This window comes from Hippoglossus stenolepis, chromosome 6, assembly GCF_022539355.2.
Source record: "Hippoglossus stenolepis isolate QCI-W04-F060 chromosome 6, HSTE1.2, whole genome shotgun sequence".
Classification (NCBI taxonomy): Eukaryota; Metazoa; Chordata; class Actinopteri; order Pleuronectiformes; family Pleuronectidae; genus Hippoglossus; species Hippoglossus stenolepis.
Genome location: NC_061488.1, coordinates 13792889 through 13810099, shown reverse-complemented (window position 1 = coordinate 13810099; position 17211 = coordinate 13792889). Strand labels below are relative to the sequence as shown.

Here is a 17211-nt window from a genome sequence, read left to right as displayed (position 1 = left end):
TTACTGAAAAAGACTAGCACTAGACGGAAACTAAATTCAATCAGTGCTTGACACTCTCCCAACTCCTTCCCGCTCCTCAGTGCTGTGTTTACATGGACCAACTTGCTGGTTGTGGTGGCGGAGCTGGGCGGCTCGGAGCAGGAGGCCTTGGACCTGGTGCCCCTCGTCACCAACGTGGTGCTGGAGGAGCACCACCTCATTGTTGGGGTGGTGGTCATCGTGGACCCCGGGGTGATCCCCATCAACTCCAGAGGAGAGAAGCAGAGGATGCACCTGCGGGACTCGTTCCTGGCCGACCAACTGGACCCCATCTACGTGGCCTACAACATGTGAACACCTTTCACCCACCGATGCAGAAAACTGAGCCAAGCTCCGAGGACAGACGGGAGGGAGAGAGAACCGGGGGTGCGTTCAGTAGCAGCCTGGATGTCAAACCACAGACACACGTTCAAAACACCAAACAATGTGGGAATGAGAGCACAGTACCAGCACTGGAATGAGATCGTGCTTCCCTCTCTGAAACTGTTCCTTCTTTGCTTCCACCTGCTCGATCGCTGCAGTCCAGGTTCACTGAGATTCTTTCTCCTCTTAAAGAGAAGACATATCTGTCAGCTGGAGGAACTTTCATCTTCATCCTCTCTGTGCATCCCACTCCTCCCTCATCGCTCAAATTCATGTTTTTTATAAGACATTTTTAATTAACTTTCATCAAAGAAAGAAATGTTACACCCCCCCCTTCTATTCCTTGGTTTTTAACCTGAAGCATTCATCCCTGTGTGTTTTCATTTTTTTAACCCCCCTGCGTTCTGAAGGGCAGGAAGGTGGAACTGGATCTGCTGAGAGGAGCTGGAACTTTCCCCTCTTGCACTTTTAAGTCCTTGCACCTCTGAGTCCACTTCCTGTCTCACTCACCTGCCTCAAGAGGACACCCCCCACTACAAGAGCAAATCCACATCAGTATTAACAAGTGCCACCAGCGAGTGCAGCCCACATGTTACCTTCCCATTACCCGGTGCACCGTGGCTCTCACCTCCCATCGCATACTGTGTTTGTCAGCGTTCACACAAAATGTCAGAAAACACACACTTGAATCATTTTGTTGGTGCGGGAAAAGAAAGAGTCTCTTCATAAACACACAAATCTGGATAGTAAGGATAATACGTATTCTTCATTTTCAGTGGAAGTAGGAGTTGATCCATCAGATAGTTCTTATGGTTGTGATAGTGCTAAAGAATAATAATTCAGAAATATTACAGGAGAAGAGTCACATTGCATTGCTGGGGTTTAGGTGGAAGTTAATCAGTGTCTACATGCAGTCCTAAAAAAAGCCAACAAGCTCAGCAGTCACAGAGCAGTAGATCGGATGGTCTAGTAGCCTCATGGTTTAGCATCACATGTGAGGCAATGCACTGAGCTTCTGATCCTCTGAAGAAGAAATAAATACCCAGATCTTTGAAACACCGTGAAGGTCTTTTAAAAACACTTGCTGCCGTTCACAGGTTATTTCCTGGCTTCTCAAAGACTCTTCCGAACATGGGATGAATAAATACATCGTCTGTTCCTCAGTGAAGAACATCTTAAACCCTTTTCCCAAGCCGCAGTTTATCAATTTATCAGTATAACTGATAGTAAAGTCTTTAATTTGTTTCACATATCGTACAAATTGAACACGGACCTGCGTCATTTCTCCATCTGTGTTGGGGGATAGTTAGCTTGTTTTGATAATTTACCATCTTCTAGTTTGAACTGTGATCAGTGATCTGTTAGCTTCGAGCCTGTGCTTAGTTTCCAATCTCAAAGCAAACGTGTTTTATTTAATGCTGTCGTCGCCGTCGATGAAGTAAATGTGGATCATCAGAAGGCAAGTCAGTGCCTTTTTTTTATTGCACCATTGTGACATTCGCAAAAACAATATTTATCAAATAGGATCTGGAGAATGAGGACGTTCCTCCGCCTTACTACACCTGTGGGTCTCCAGTACTTCTTACATCTGATCTCACATATCTGGCTGTAATGTTAGAACTGCTCCACCGTTTTTAGTTTTTGTTTATAGAGGAGGGCTTGAGGGGGGGGGGGTGTCTCGTTCTTTATTAATTTTGTGTCATGCCTTTCTCATTTCATCATTTAAAACCAATTCTCTCTGAATGTCTGCAACACAAAAATAAAACGTCAAATTAAACATGAATAGCAATCAGTAAGCAACTCGTGATTTAAATGGCAGAGTCCTCCTTTAAGAAGGGAGGTCATAATAAATGAGGGTAATAAGGATGTTGTCTGTATACTGTATCTTAGAGGTCAAATACTGTATTACTGGTGTTAATGTGTACATGGAAATGAACTTTGTCCATCGGAACAAAAAAACTTGACTGATCTTTCATACTTGACTGCATTTTTTTATTTAACTGTATCACATTGCAAAAGAGAAAAAAAACGGTTTCCGATTATTTTGGCAGGAACAATGTGCACTTTCCCAATATCATTTTGTGCGTGTGCTTATGTCTGTGTGTGTGTGTGCGTACAAGAAGGAATGTGTGTGTGTGTCCAGTTTAACATTGATATTTAGCTTTTCTGGTGCAACAATGTTTGTCTTTTGTAAGAAAATGATGCCAGAATATTAAACCTTTTTTTCCTTTCTTTCTTTTTTATGTCGCCTCCACTGTATTTTTTTTTTTAGTTCTTTTCATCCAAAATTGGAATTTTAATATATTTTTTAGGGGTTTCATCAACATTTTCCTGATGTAATCTTTTCTTTAAAAACTGCACAACTTGTGCAAATGGCTGGTTTGGTTTCCGAAGCAGCTTGACACCGTACAGCACATCTGTAAACCACTCTCATTCAGTGACGGACACTGACCACGTGTATGCGAACCAGTATCTGGGACACGTTATATTCATGAATAACAAACTGAAGCTTCTGAGCTACTGTGTGACAATTGCTTTGTTGCTACTGTTTCAATCCGACGAGTTTGAATAAAGTTTTATAATTTCATTTCGCCCTTCAAGCCTTTTCAATAGACATTGGTGCTATTCAACAAGGGAAAGTTTGACAGACTTTTTTTCCTCCAATGTCCTGAAAAACAAGGTTTCTTCCTGGATGCCCTTTTTGTGTGAAAAATAAGTCGTTCTTTTCTTCATGCCAACATCTTCTCACTCACCGCTCAGTTCTAAAACTTTTACCATCACCAGTTTTCATCAGCTCTGAGATTTGATGAGAAATCTCCCAATGGGCAACTGCACGAGGACAATGAAAGTCGACGTTTTCCATTCGGATATTTCTTTTTTCCAGTTGTCATGTAGTGAGGAATGGCGTTTGTTTCAAACCTCCTACGTTGTTTCTTAAGCACAAAAATGTAAAATGTACATGTGAGGTAATGAAATTAGGATCTTTCACACAAAAGTCACAAAAACTCAAGGGCCCACAATGTATACCTCAACGACTGTCTGTTCACTATGCATCGTCGAGCTGCAGCAAAGACATTCTGAACTAGTCAATGGTGCGATAACTTGTAACATGTCTTACTTGACAAAAACACTGTCACACTGTCATTGGATGTGTTTCATGTCAAATAAAAAAAGATGCTTTGTCAGAGTTTCTGGTGGGTTTTTTTTTGTTTTCTTTTCTCTGGAAGCTTCAGGCATCAGCTGCTGCCGCATGAAAAAATAGCATCTTCCCTCGTCCAGGTGTCAGTCTATTTTCTCTCTCCGACAAAAAATGAAATATGCTGCTTAATGACGACTCTCAGCTCAGTTCCTGTCAGGAGTGACCACATTTTCCTGTCATTTGGAATCATCTACATATTCACATCACAACTTTCACTAGAACCTCCCATTTATTTAAGAAATAATGGAAGCCTCCTTACATTAGGATGACAGTAGAGCACAAAGCTCAATTCCATTTACAAACAGAACATTTTGGGGTGAAATTAGGACACATTGCTTTAGCTGCTTTTCTTTCTTTATACAAAGGTAAATGTTGGAAAATAAAAAGAAGTTTCTCACATTTCTAATGAGCCACCCAGTATGCATTTGCAAATATTAAAATAAAGCTGACGACTGGATGAAAAGAAAACGAATCATCGGTATTCAGAGTAGTTGATCATAAGTTTATTTGTCTGCATGTGAGGGAAAAACCTTCCCGACAGTCTCTTGTTCAGCAGAGATGTGTGATGATGACAGACAGGATGCAACCGAGCAGCGTCGGAGTAGCTTTGAACCAAGCTGAGATCGGTCCGGTGTTCAGTCCGCGTGCAGAAGACACTTCTGACTGACCTGAATTTACCCAGCCTGCATACCTGCTGATGCGTGCGTACACCCCGGGCTTCAGAGGATTTCCACATTGTTTCCCGTGGCTCGACACTCCGACCAGATAAAACCTCTTCTCTCTCTGGCTGTAGCACTGCAGAGGGCCGCCGCTGTCACCCTGGAACCCATGTAAACAGTAACCATGTGGAATTGGGATGAAACCTGCAGCCTGTGTTGAGTTTATATTCACGTGTTATTATATTCAAGGAGAAGAATCCGCACCTGACAAGCATCAGACGCTCCGCTCTCCAGTCCGGCACAGATCATGTTTCTGGTGATGAGGCCGTGGTACCAGGAGAGCTGGTTACATTTACTCCTGTTGAAGAGCTGCACCTCAGCCTCCTGCAGTATGTCCATCCCTTTGCCTGCAGGATGCACACACACACCAAAAGAAGAGATTTTAAATTGTCACTCTTAAATTCACGAGCGGCCAATAAGACATGCATTAAATTACATGTTGTTAATGAATCTCAAGCCAGAGTCAGGCCCATTCTGAGGTCAGGGTTGGAGGAGGGATTAACCTGTCTGTGCAAGGGGAGGACTTTCTATTTTGAATGTGTAGCCCTTGAAGTTAACCCAAAAATGAAAATTCACTCATTATCTACTCATTATCTACAACATGATCTACTCACTGATGGAGGGGTGGGTGAAGTGTTTGTGTCCATAAAACACTTTTGGAGTTTCAGGGGTAAACAGCGTTGCAGCCAAATCCAATACAACTGAAGTAACTGGTGACCGATTCTTCAAACGTATAACACTACACAAGTGTTTTTGTGGACTCAAACACCCACCCCTCCATCGGCATAGTGGTGAGTAGATAATGAGTGAATTTTCATTTTTGGGTGAACTATCCCTTTAACATTTGGTGGCGATATATATGAGAGAAATACGTGTTCCTGATAAAGACTTTAGGCGTGAAAAACGTGTTTTGTGAGGTCACCGTGACCTTGACCTTTAAACAACAAATATTTCGTTGAGATATTGCATCGATGAGAATGGGACGGACAACCCGACTAATATTTATAAGTGTGTGCAATTCGGTGCAGGTCCAAAAATCTGGATCTAGTGAATTTAAATGTGGTTTCATAAGGGGACTGTTGGGCCTTAGCAGAAGTATTTCTTAACGATATAACTGTAGGCAGCCGTGAATAGTGAATAGATAGTATCGTAAAGCAATGCTGTAGTGATATATGATGTCAAAAATCATGCGTGTCACTATCATCCTGCAGAATGAAAGAGTTTCTAAACCAACCTTTGTATACGGCGCTCCCCCATCCAGAGATGAAACAGTTGCTGAAGTCGAGGTCGTGCTCATGGCTGACATTATGTGCAGTGCAGGCCGGTTGGATGTGGTCATTGAAGATGAGGGGAGAGCTGAGGAGCAGCAGAGCCACGTCGTTGTCAAACGTACGGATGTTGAAATGCTCGTGCTGTTTGATTTTCTTGATGGTGCGGATCTGAGCACCACTGCCTTGATTGGTGAGCACGTTGATCCCTGCCACCACACGGAGGTAATTTCTTTGGTACGGACTGGACACAAAAAACAGGAAGAACGAAGATTAGATTGATAAATTTGAGTCTGTGTTGTGCGCTCTTACCCACTCTCTCTCTCTCGATATTTTATATTCTTAACTATATTTTGTATTTCTATTTATTGTTGTTTTGGTCTGTATATTATTAGTATTTCTGAGTCTGATTACCTCCTGGATGCAAACATATACTGAGCTACATGTGATCGGGTGCAGGTCAGCGTGTGCAATACTCACTGGAGTTTGGTGAAGCAGTGTGTGGCAGTGAGCACGTAGAGGCTGTTTAGGATCGTCCCTCCACATTTGTGATAGTTCATGATCTGGATGCTGACCATCCAGGGCCACGCGCCATCATGAGAATCCTGGCCCCCCACAATCCGAGACGCAGCCGGGGAAACCACAAGAGGCTGCAGCCCACAGCCTCACAAACACAATGACATTTCAATTATTAGTTATGCAGTATTATGAATGAAGTATTAGTCATTTAGCAACAGTGGAAGACATTTTCAGATCCTTAATTAAAAGTATTGCATTGTCTTAGATTTACCATTAGTCATTAGTTTTCCAAATCTGCCTTTATACTTATGACACACACACACACACACACACACACACACACACACACACACACACACACACACACACACACACACACTTCGATATCTCCTTATATACAGTGCATCCGGAAAGTATTCACAGCGCTTCACTTTTTCCACATTTTGTTATGTTACAGCCTTATTCCAAAATGGATTAAATTCATTTTTTCCTCAAAAGTCTACACACAATACCCCATAATTACAAAGTGAAAACAGTTTTTTAGAAATGTTTGCAAATTTATTAAAAATAAAAAACGAAAAAATCCCATGTACATAAGTATTCACAGCCTTTGCTCAATACTTTGTTGAAGCACCTTTGGCAGCAATTACAGCCTCAAGTCTTTTTGAGTATGATGCCACAAGCTTGGCACACCTATCTTTGGGCAGTTTCTCCCATTCTTCTTTGCAGGACCTCTCAAGCTCCATCAGGTTGGATGGGGAGCGTCGGTGCACAGCCATTTTCAGATCTCTCCAGAGATGTTCAATCGGGTTCAAGTCTGGGCTCTGGCTGGGCCCCTCAAGGACATTCACAGAGTTGTCCCGAAGCCACTCCTTTGTTATCTTGGCTGTGTGCTTAGGGTCGTTGTCCTGTTGGAAGATGAACCTTCGCCCCAGTCTGAGGTCCAGAGCGCTCTGGAGCAGGTTTTCATCAAGGATGTCTCTGTACATTGCTGCATTCATCTTTCCCTCGATCCTGACTAGTCTCCCAGTTCCTGCCGCTGAAAAACATCCCCACAGCATGATGCTGCCACCACCATGCTTCACTGTAGGGATGGTATTGGCCAGGTGATGAGCGGTGCCTGGTTTCCTCCAGACATGACACTTGGCATTCAGGCCAAAGAGTTCAATCTTTGTTTCATCAGACCAGAGAATTTTGTTTCTCATGGTCTGAGAGTCCTTCAGGTGCCTTTTGGCAAACTGCAGGCGGGCTGTCATGTGCCTTTTACTGAGGAGTGGCTTCCGTCTGGCCACTCTACCATACAGGCCTGATTGGTGGAGTGCTGCAGAGATGGTTGTCCTTCTGGAAGGTTCTCCTCTCTTCACAGTGCAACGCTGGAGCTCTGTCAGAGTGACCATCGGGTTCTTGATCACCTCCCTGACTAAGGCCCTTCTCCCCCGATCGCTCAGTTTGGCTGGGCGGCCAGCTCTAGGAAGAGTCCTGGTGGTTCCAAACTTCTTCCATTTACGGATGATGGAGGCCACTGTGCTCATTGGGACCTTCAAAGGTGCAGACATTTGTTTGTACCCTTCCCCAGATCTGTGCCTCGATACAATCCTGTCTTGGAGGTCTACAGACAGTTCCTTGGACTTCATGGCTTGGTTTGTGCTCTGACATGACTGTGTGGGACGCGGGTTGCCTTTCCAAATCATGTCCATTCAACTGAGTGTACCACAGGTGGAGTCCAATCAAGTTGTAGAAACATCTCAAGGATGATCAGTGGATACAGGATGCACCTGAGCTCAATTTTGAGTGTCATAGCAAAGGCTGTGAATACTTATGTACATGGGATTTTTTCGTTTTTTATTTTTACTAAATTTGCAAAAATGTCTAAAAAACTTTTTGCACTTTGTCATTATGGGGTATTGTGTGTAGAATTTTGAAGAAAAACATGAATTTAATCCATTTTGGAATAAGGCTGTAACATAACAAAATGTGGAAAAAGTGAAGCACTGTGAATACTTTCCGGATGCACTGTATAGTGTACAAATACAGCACATTTTCTCTTGCAGTCATACTGGGGTACTAGACTTTACTCAAGTACTTTTCTCTGCCCATAATATGGACATGCACGTGTTCTCTGTATCTTTATTCAACTTTTTTTTAGTTTATTTTATTTTACTGCCTATTTTATACTTTCACAAGTTCTCTTGTCTACCTCATTTTGATTATCTGCTGCTGTAACAAGTGAATTTCCCCATCTTATCTTATTCTACATTTAAACTAATACTTTATCCCAAGTACAAAAGTATTATTAGTAAAGTTCACCTGAAGTATCAAAAGTAAAAGTATCCATTGTGTCGAAACATTACTAATACTAAACTGTATTATTGTATCATAATTTCATAAAGTAGGATAAAATACATGTCAAAATTGTACTTGAGTGAAATGACTTGGTTACCACAGCAGGTTAGAAGGAAAAGTGTCTTTCTTAAAGCATGTTTCTACTCCAGAAAAATGATTTTGAATATAGATCCACTGAATGTTTACGAACAATTAAGTTAACAGAAAGTTACCAACCAACTTACATGATGCGACATTTGACCTAGAAAGAAACTAATTCACTCAGAAACTAAAGAAGCCCCCTCCCTGCTCCCTGCTGTTACTCACTGTCCTCTTGTGAAGACTGTGCACTCACAGTCAGAGCAGTCACAAACACAAGGAGAATCTGCAGCTCCATCTTGTTCCAACTCCAGAGTTTTGTCCAAGTCCGGCGTCCTCCCTGACTGATGATGTCTTTTGCACGTTAGGCTTGTTTGTCTCTAAATTAGAAAAAAGATTTTTTATTTAGAAGATAATCCCTCAAATCAAAAATGTCCACAGTGGCACCTGCCTTTGTTCCCACACTGTTTAGAGGCAGCTGCCTTTGTTCCCACACTGTTTAGAGGCACCTGCCTTTTTGCCACGCTGTTTAGAGGCAGCTGCCTTTGTTCCCACACTGTTTAGAGGCACCTGCCTTTTTGCCACACTGTTTAGAGATTTTGTTGCCACACAGTTTAGAGGAAGCAGCCGCCTTTGTTGGCACACTGTTTGGAGGCAGCTCCCTTTGTTGCCTCACTGTTTAGAGGTAGCTGCCTTTGTTGCCTCACTGTTTAGAGGAGGCAGCTGTTTTGTTGCCTCACTGTTTAGACAACCTGTGACAACTGCCCCCAAACACGTGGGGCAACTCCAAACAGTGTGGCAACAAAGGCAGCTGCCTCCAAACAGTGTGGCAACTGTGACAGCTGCCACACGTGTTTGGAGGCAGTTGTCACTACCACCCCACTGTCCGAGATCAACTAAAGCTGTTTGTGATTTATTCAATTAAATATATATTCTGGCCTATGAAAGTTTATTAGATAGTTGCTTAGCTCTCGGTGGGTTGGACTCAAAATGATTCAATTGTTATTGATTCAAAGCTCCACATCTATCAGATCCATTATGCATTATCTTGGTGTCTATGGATAGGTAAGAACTCAAAGACTGTATTCCCAGTATCAGTTACAGTGTGACACAGTAACAGTTACAGTGTGACTGATACTGTGCCTGACTTAACTGTGATAAACCAAAGGAAAAATTATGATTTTTATCCTTGCCTTAAATTCTACAAAAGATGGTGAATAACTCCATGATAGCAATGGTGCACAGAGGATGCCACTGCTCATGTAGCAATTTATTGACTACAACTGTACCAAAGTAGATGGAAATACCTCAAAGGACAACGTTTTAGTAACGGTAGGACCAGACCCACTCTCCATTTATAGTTATGTTCTCTCTAGGCTGAATAAATGTATTCAGTGCTATTGTGTTACAAGACAGCAATGTTAACAATGTTACTTTCCAATTGCATATAAACCATTTACTGTTTTATTTATTATCATAAGTTGACTTTGGCCCAAATGTTTTCCTTATGACGGGATCTCATAGGTATTCTCCAAGGACTCTTGCTTAAGTACACTAACATCCATAAAAACATTTAAAATAGACTTATTGTTACTCTTCAACTTGAAAATATTTTTTACGAGTTACTGATGCTTTTACACCAGTGCATTGACTACAACAAACAGCTACTGACCTACTTTTAACCAAGTTGTTGTATATTTAAGCAGCAGTGATGTTGAAGATGATGATGAAGGAATCTCCGCGGACACCGTTCTTGCTTGTATAATAAGGTTTATTACACAGAGGTTACAGGTCAGGACAGGTACCTAGGTATACCCGGAGACGTTCTCAGCCAATGCAGAAGTCTGTCTCCCCGGTGTCGGACAAGCATTCATATAGGGAAATTGTTTACGCCCAAAATTTGAGATAAAATGACGTCACACATGCAACCAAAGACATCCTTCGACATGCTTCGTACATAAACATGGAAACCCCTCCATCGAACAGGTCAAAGAGCATTCTCCGAGGGAGAGAACCAACGAGCAACATATGGAATAATAATTAGGAAATCTGAGAGTCCAGAAACGAGGGCCCCCTAGCTTTAAACCTGTCATTATGTTTTACACCCATGTCAAAACGATCTATGTTAGCTGAATATACCACAAAGTTTAATGTCATGTCTTCAGTATTTATATGAATTCAGTTAACTGACAATGACTCCATGGACGGCAATATTGATACAGGCTGGCTTATCCTGTTACAATAAAGTGAAATGTACTGTTATTTATACTTTCCTGGCTAACCTATCATTTCAAGTACATCTCCCCCAAGAATACCAAGAACAACTTGAAAAATAATTTAAAAAGAAGTAGCTTTTGATGACAGATAGACATTCATAATGTGTAAATAATCTCCTTTTATTTTTTTGAATAAATTGTGCAAATGCAGATCATAATAACTAAATGAAAGCATTAAATTATAGCATTGTCTATTGTAATGACAGTGATGGTAAATGTTAATAATGGACCCTTAAAAAGGGCTACAGAGCTACAATAACAGACACAAACAGCAGGTTTTACATGAGTCACTGATAGCAAAGGTACTACAGTACTTTAATATAAAAAAATCTTCAAAGTTCACAAGGCACTAACATTAATTGGCTAATGGTACATTAATAACAGCTTCTCACCATCATCATTTCAGACTAAAGGACTAAAGTCATAGCAAATTTGAGTCTTTTTAATGTAACTCTTTGAAAAGCATCAGCTCTCATTAAGCATCACGTTCCATTGACATCACTGTCCTACCACGTTGGTGTGTGTCAGATTGTTACACATCGTTTTAACAACAGCATGAAGCAGGGATGTACAGATGGTAATGCAGTGACGTGTCCACGTGTCACTTGTTGCACATTGTTACAGTGCAAAGTAATACTAAAGATTGCAGAGGGGACATGAAAACACTTATATAATAACTCAGGAGGAAATGGTCCATATTTCAAAATAAACTCTCACCAAAACTGTCCAACAAACAAACAAGCCTTTATGATTCTTACTAACTACACTATTTCACAAAATGTATGGTCAAACCATTGGTATTATTTTACCCTTTCAACTTTTTTTCCTAATTTTAATACAGATTTGAACCTTTTAAGTGCTTTTACTTCTTCTATTCTAGTCTTTTTAATCTCTTTTAATTTTCTCAAAATTTTTTTTTTAATGGATTGCTTGTCCCCGTACAGCCACTTGAATCTACCTCTGTGTATGAAATGTGCTTCATTAATACAACTGCCATGACTTTAATGAATTATAATAGAAAAAAAACCTTAATTTGATTGCATGGGATATAATTGTCATATAGGAATATATATGTGTATTTAAACTCATATGTTTTCTGGAACATGTGACTGACAGCCTGCACGTTCCTGCACAACAAACTCACCGAAGTCTGAAATAACCGTGAGCATGTTTTCTGCGCACGGTCTCATCCCTGCGCCTCTACACTATATTGACCTCTGTACATTTTAGCGGAGCGCACTCTGGGGTTTGGAGGCTTCAGGCCCAAATGACCTTTAGGATTTCACCAAAAGCACCCGCCGACACTCCCCTCGCATTTTACTGAGAGTCATCAATTATGCAGGGACACTGAAGGGGGGAGATAGCGGCAACAATATGGCGACAACCGCAGTTTCTCCCCAATCTCTCCCACATCTGCAGTCCTGCCACAGCTCTCCGGATTCATTGTAACGCTGGCAAAGTGAGTATCCATCTTTTGTAACCGTTTGACAAAGGGCTGCATGTGATGTTGGGCGAGGGTGGGTTTTCTCCTCGTCGGTATCCGTGCGTAAATGTCGCAGAGCTGCACACTACTCAATTTTTTTTGGGCACCGGGATGGAAGGAGAGGAGGTGTCTTCGTCTGCCGAGCATCCATCCTGCCGGACTGTAGCGCAGGAGGAGGGGGACACCTATTTATCTGTGTTTTGACATCGATGACAAGGATTTTCTATCGGACTAACGGTGTCGTCGAGCAGCCGATGCATTAATTAGAGCTTTAGGGGAGAACATGCCTCGCAGGTTCTAGGCTTCAGGTAGAGCGCGGTCTGACAGCTCCGGCGCAAAAACAGCCCCCCAACCCCCCCCCAACTTGCTCCTTCTCTTGCAGTTTTATCCACACATTTGGTTTCTTTTAAACCTCTGGATGACATGACGCTGCACTCGATTCACCACCAGGCTTCGAGAAAGGGGCTGATGCTATGTGAGTAGCCTGATCCTCCTTCCGTCATGTGTAGCTGTGGAAATCTTTCCTCCAGGTGATTTTTTTTTTTTTTTTTGGTGTGGCACCGCCGCGGTGGTCGTGTTTGTCCCGGTGACCGTGTCATGTTGGAGACGTGTGTGTAAGCTGCCGTTTAGCTTCGTACATCGAGGCTATATCGTTGCACGGATGGAGCCCTTATTGATTTGGCAGCCGACATGGCTTCACGGGTGTGGTGCGGATCCTTCAAGGCGACGCGCAAAAAACTCACAGGGGGAAAAAAAAAACGTGTTTTCTTCCACGTTTCGTGTTGAATAACAATAGAGGGGCGATCACACATGTTTATTATGACACTCGTGACTTTGACTGACACACGGTCGCGTTTATACTCCAGTGTGACATTTTCCAACATACAAACCACCCGCTGCAGCAATGTTGCTTCTACCGATATGTAGCGGGCCACTTCTCTGCGCAGTGTAGCCTCCAGCTTCTCTCTCTATCTCTCTGTGTCTGTGTGTGTGTGTGTGTGTGTGGCTGAGCAGGACTTTTCTATCCAATGATATATATATTCGCAAAGCACATAATGGCGTCCACGGGGCCCTCCCTTCTTTAATTAACAGCGTTTGGTAAACAAGTCTCCATTTCTCTCAGGGGGGAAAAAAGACCGAGAAGGTGCCAGTAGGTTCTGGAGGCTTCTTCTCTGTAGGAAAAAAAAAAAAAGACTGCATTGTCAAACCTGGATGTAGAAATTAATGTGTGGCCCCATATGATACACAACAGGATGCTTGTTGTCACTAGATAACATTGGAGAGAGATGAAGGATAAACTGCTTCAGGCCTGAAGGCGTCGAGAGCCGAGCTCCAACACGAAGGGCCTGCTGCTGCTTTATCCACTCACATCGGTCATGATTTTTTTCTCTGTATGAACCCTGCATGTATTCAATCGAGCGTGTCCGAGCGTGTGCATGTGTGCATGACTGTCTATATGTATGTGTGTGTGTGTGTGTGTGTGTGTGTGTGTGTGTGTGTGTGTGTGCGTGCGCGCTCCGTGTGGTGCTGAAGCGGACAGCGCCAGCAGAGCACCAGAAGGCTCAGTGACTGTGAGGTTCCGGGGTCCATTTTAAATCAGACGTCTTGGTTCACAGGCTGCATGTTGCACACACAGACAGACACACACACACACACACACACACGCACACACACGCTCACACACACACACAGATAGAGTGGAGTCTTATCCTGTGTGATATCAGCTTCTGCACGTCGAGCATGTTTAATTAGATTGTGTTATGCAAGAGGGGAGCAGGCAAGTGACAGGCCTTGTGATTATGGCTGATTGTGCTGTGAAAGGCTGGATCCACCTTCCTCTCTTCCCCTGGAAAAAAACAAAGGCTCGTGAGCAGCCTGATACAATGGGTGCAATATAATGCAAAGGAAGGGGACGGGTCTTGTGTTGAGAATGTGCCAAAAGATCTGATTATCTGAGTAGATTTATCATCCTTCAAATAGCCAGTGTGTGTCGGTGTCAGGTGGGGCTTCGTTTCCCCTGAACACCCCCTCTCCTCTCCCCCTCAGCTCTGCCTCACATTAGTACATTGACCCTGAAATGTCCTGCAGCTTGAACAGTTGTCATGTAACCATCATACCCCTTTTACATCTGAGTGTGTTGGAGAGCGGCTCCACTGAGTCATGCAGGCATTAAGCGTGCTGTGCTCTCCGTCAGCCTTTCTGCAGCTATTTAAAAAATCATAAGCAGTAAAAAAAAAAACTGAAAAGGCTCTGTTGTCTTCATCATCATGTGACTCAGAACTTGCTTCCAGCACTGGGTAAAAAAAGTTGGACCATAATTAATCAGACCATTAAACGGTTGGTGCCTGAACCCAACACGAAGCATGAGTGGTGAAAAATGTCTCATATACATAATATAAGTTTTTAAGTTTTTCATACGATTCACAATCTTCATAAGAAAGTATAGCATCAAGAATCATGAATACTATAATATAATAATATTTGAATTACACATATGAGATTTGAGAACAAAATAGCATATATAAAATAAAGCCGTTTCATGAACCATAAAATGTATAAAATGAGATATTTCTTTCTAAAATGACCTGAACTCATGTTACAGAAACACGTCTGACATCTGCTGAACTTTAACACCTTAAAATACAGTGATACATCACCCATATCCTTGGATTAAATTGGAAACCAGGAAGTGAGCAAGGTTTAGGTAGCTTGTTAAATATAATGTAGAACATTATACTGTACAGTTTTTGTTGATTCTGCTCATGTTTCTACTTTTTGCTTTTGGGTTCCTCTCTGCCTGTATGAATCTTAAACTTTGACATATCAAGATCTAATCAGCTTAGTTTACTTTAGTTTTAACTGTGTGCACAAAATATATACGATGTTGTAAGAGATAATCTTTAATCTTTCTCTCTCTATATATATATTTGTCCATTGGCAGCAATTTTGAGACACATATTGTTTCATGTAAACAATTTAACAAGGAGCATGTGAATCCCTGAATGTGGATGGACAGACACACAGACAGAAAAACATGGTTTGTTATGTCATCTGTTAGAAAAACATTTCTTTATTAAACAGCTATAGTGTGTTTTTACATTAACGTATATCAAGGGGAAACCAGCAAATTGTAAAATGTACATTTTGTAAATAAATGACGTGGCAGGGATGCAACTTTCAGGCTATGTTGTCCTATGTTGTCTAATTTCTATTTTACGTTTAGTAAAATTGATATATTGCATTTCTCTATGAAATAGAGGACTTCATATCTATGTGTAAATGTTTTTTTGTTTTTTTAACAGAATGTTTCTAGGTGTCTGTGTTCTTTCACTCTCTCTTTTGTCACATTTCCAAATTTCTTCTTCATGGATAAATATATTTTAGGATTATTGATGAAAAAGTTATATAGCTCATTTAAAGAAACATTGACTAACATGCTTAGCATATCAGATGTGAGCTCCTTTTTATTTAGAGAATGATTTTGGCAGTCCATGCAGATCGGCCGGTTGTTTGACTTTTCTTCTCTGTCTTCACTTCCTGCAGAGCTGTTACTGTGGATGGTACAAACCTAAAGACCAAGTAGCTGCAGGATGAAAACATGGCTTTACCCCTTATTGCACCGCCAGGACCTAATAGCTACAAGAAGTTTACTGTGGAATCTTTGGCAATCATTGAGCAGCGCATCGCTGAGGAGAAAAACAAGAAGCCACCCAAGCAGGACAGCAGCTACCGTGACGACGATGACGAGAACAAGCCAAGGCCCAACACCGACCTGGAGGCTGGGAGGAGCCTGCCCTACATCTACGGGGACATCCCTAAAGGAATGGTGGCTATACCATTGGAGGACCTGGACCCATTCTACCTGAACTCTCAAAAAGTGAGTTTACAGAGACCTGAAACACATACACATGACGAGGTCATCAACAAAAAGGATGTTTCTGAGTGGGGCTGGGTATTAAACCTCAGTGCTGACCTATATGAAGGAAGTCTACGTCCAGAAACAAAGTGATTTCATTGATACGAGTATTAAAATATTAAAAACAATCCCCAGTACAGTATATGATCGGTATTTGTCCCTGTTCCTCAGGCTTCCAAGACCTCAAATTACAAATATACACTGTGGAAAAAAAGCACTCATATTTCCTGTAATGTTGCCATTGGCAATTATTATTGCAAAATACCACACCACTACATAAATGCAACTGCTCAGCTGTTGTGTTGTTTTACCTTAAATAAATAAAGGAAACAATGATTGATAGGTACAAAGCACATTATCTAAAGCATTTTTAGCCCCATGTGATTGTAATTTAAATCCGATCCCAACTGGAAAAATCTACATATATTGAATTATGAATGAGCAAGTGTCTCAGGTGATAATTTGACTTAAATAGATCAGCATACATTCTGTGTCATATGAATATTTCACACAGTGGTCAGTACATGAGTAGACTTATGATGTCACGGTGAGTCATACATGATGGCAGGAGGTCACGCAGACAGATTAGAAGCGCTGTGTGTCATGTGATGGTCGACCTCCAGGTGGATTGTGGATTATTTTACTTTGCGATTAGGTTGCAGATCGTAATTCCGTTTTGCTCCTTGAAGACCTTTGGGGAGTGTGAGAGTTGAGCACTCGAGCTGTCGAGTGTGGGACGTTGGCGTATATCTCTCGTGTGCTCGCAGGGCTTTGGGGAAAAGGTCAGATGCGGTAACTGTTGAAAGGCTTGTTCCACATGACAGACTTTTCTAATTGTTCCAAAATGAATCTATGGCAGCAGAGAAAAGAAGCAGCAGCAGCAGTGTGAGGAGTCTGGTTTTCTTAGAGTAGACACGCGTCTCTCTGGGGTTTCTGTCATGTCTGACGCCCAGTGTGAGGGCGACTGGGTGACCTTGAGAGTCTCTGAATATCATCGTCATCATATGT

General features: G+C 41.9%; 2 protein-coding genes across 7 annotated transcripts in view; both read left to right on the top strand.

The window, feature by feature from the left end:
* Nucleotides 1-3589, top strand: part of dip2ba (disco-interacting protein 2 homolog Ba) — a 47598-nt gene extending 44009 nt beyond the window's left edge. For all 3 annotated transcript variants that reach the window (XM_035158883.2, XM_035158882.2, XM_035158881.2), the window contains one exon: nucleotides 81-3589. In XM_035158883.2, coding sequence (XP_035014774.1) covers nucleotides 81-333 — 253 coding nt within the window. In that variant the 3' untranslated portion in view covers nucleotides 334-3589. The remainder of the gene's footprint in view (nucleotides 1-80) is intronic.
* Nucleotides 3590-12117: 8528 nt separating this feature from the next.
* scn8aa (sodium channel, voltage gated, type VIII, alpha subunit a) overlaps nucleotides 12118-17211 on the top strand; it is a 44443-nt gene continuing 39349 nt past the window's right edge. For 2 of the 4 annotated variants that reach the window (XM_035159492.2, XM_035159493.2), the window contains exons 1-2: nucleotides 12118-12263; nucleotides 15831-16164. In XM_035159492.2, the coding sequence (XP_035015383.1) occupies nucleotides 15886-16164 (279 nt within the window). In that variant the 5' untranslated portion in view covers nucleotides 12118-12263; nucleotides 15831-15885. Of the gene's footprint in view, nucleotides 12264-12416; nucleotides 12763-15830; nucleotides 16165-17211 lie in introns of those variants that run through there. The other 2 variants (XM_047340350.1, XM_035159490.2) reach the window with 1 other exon arrangement.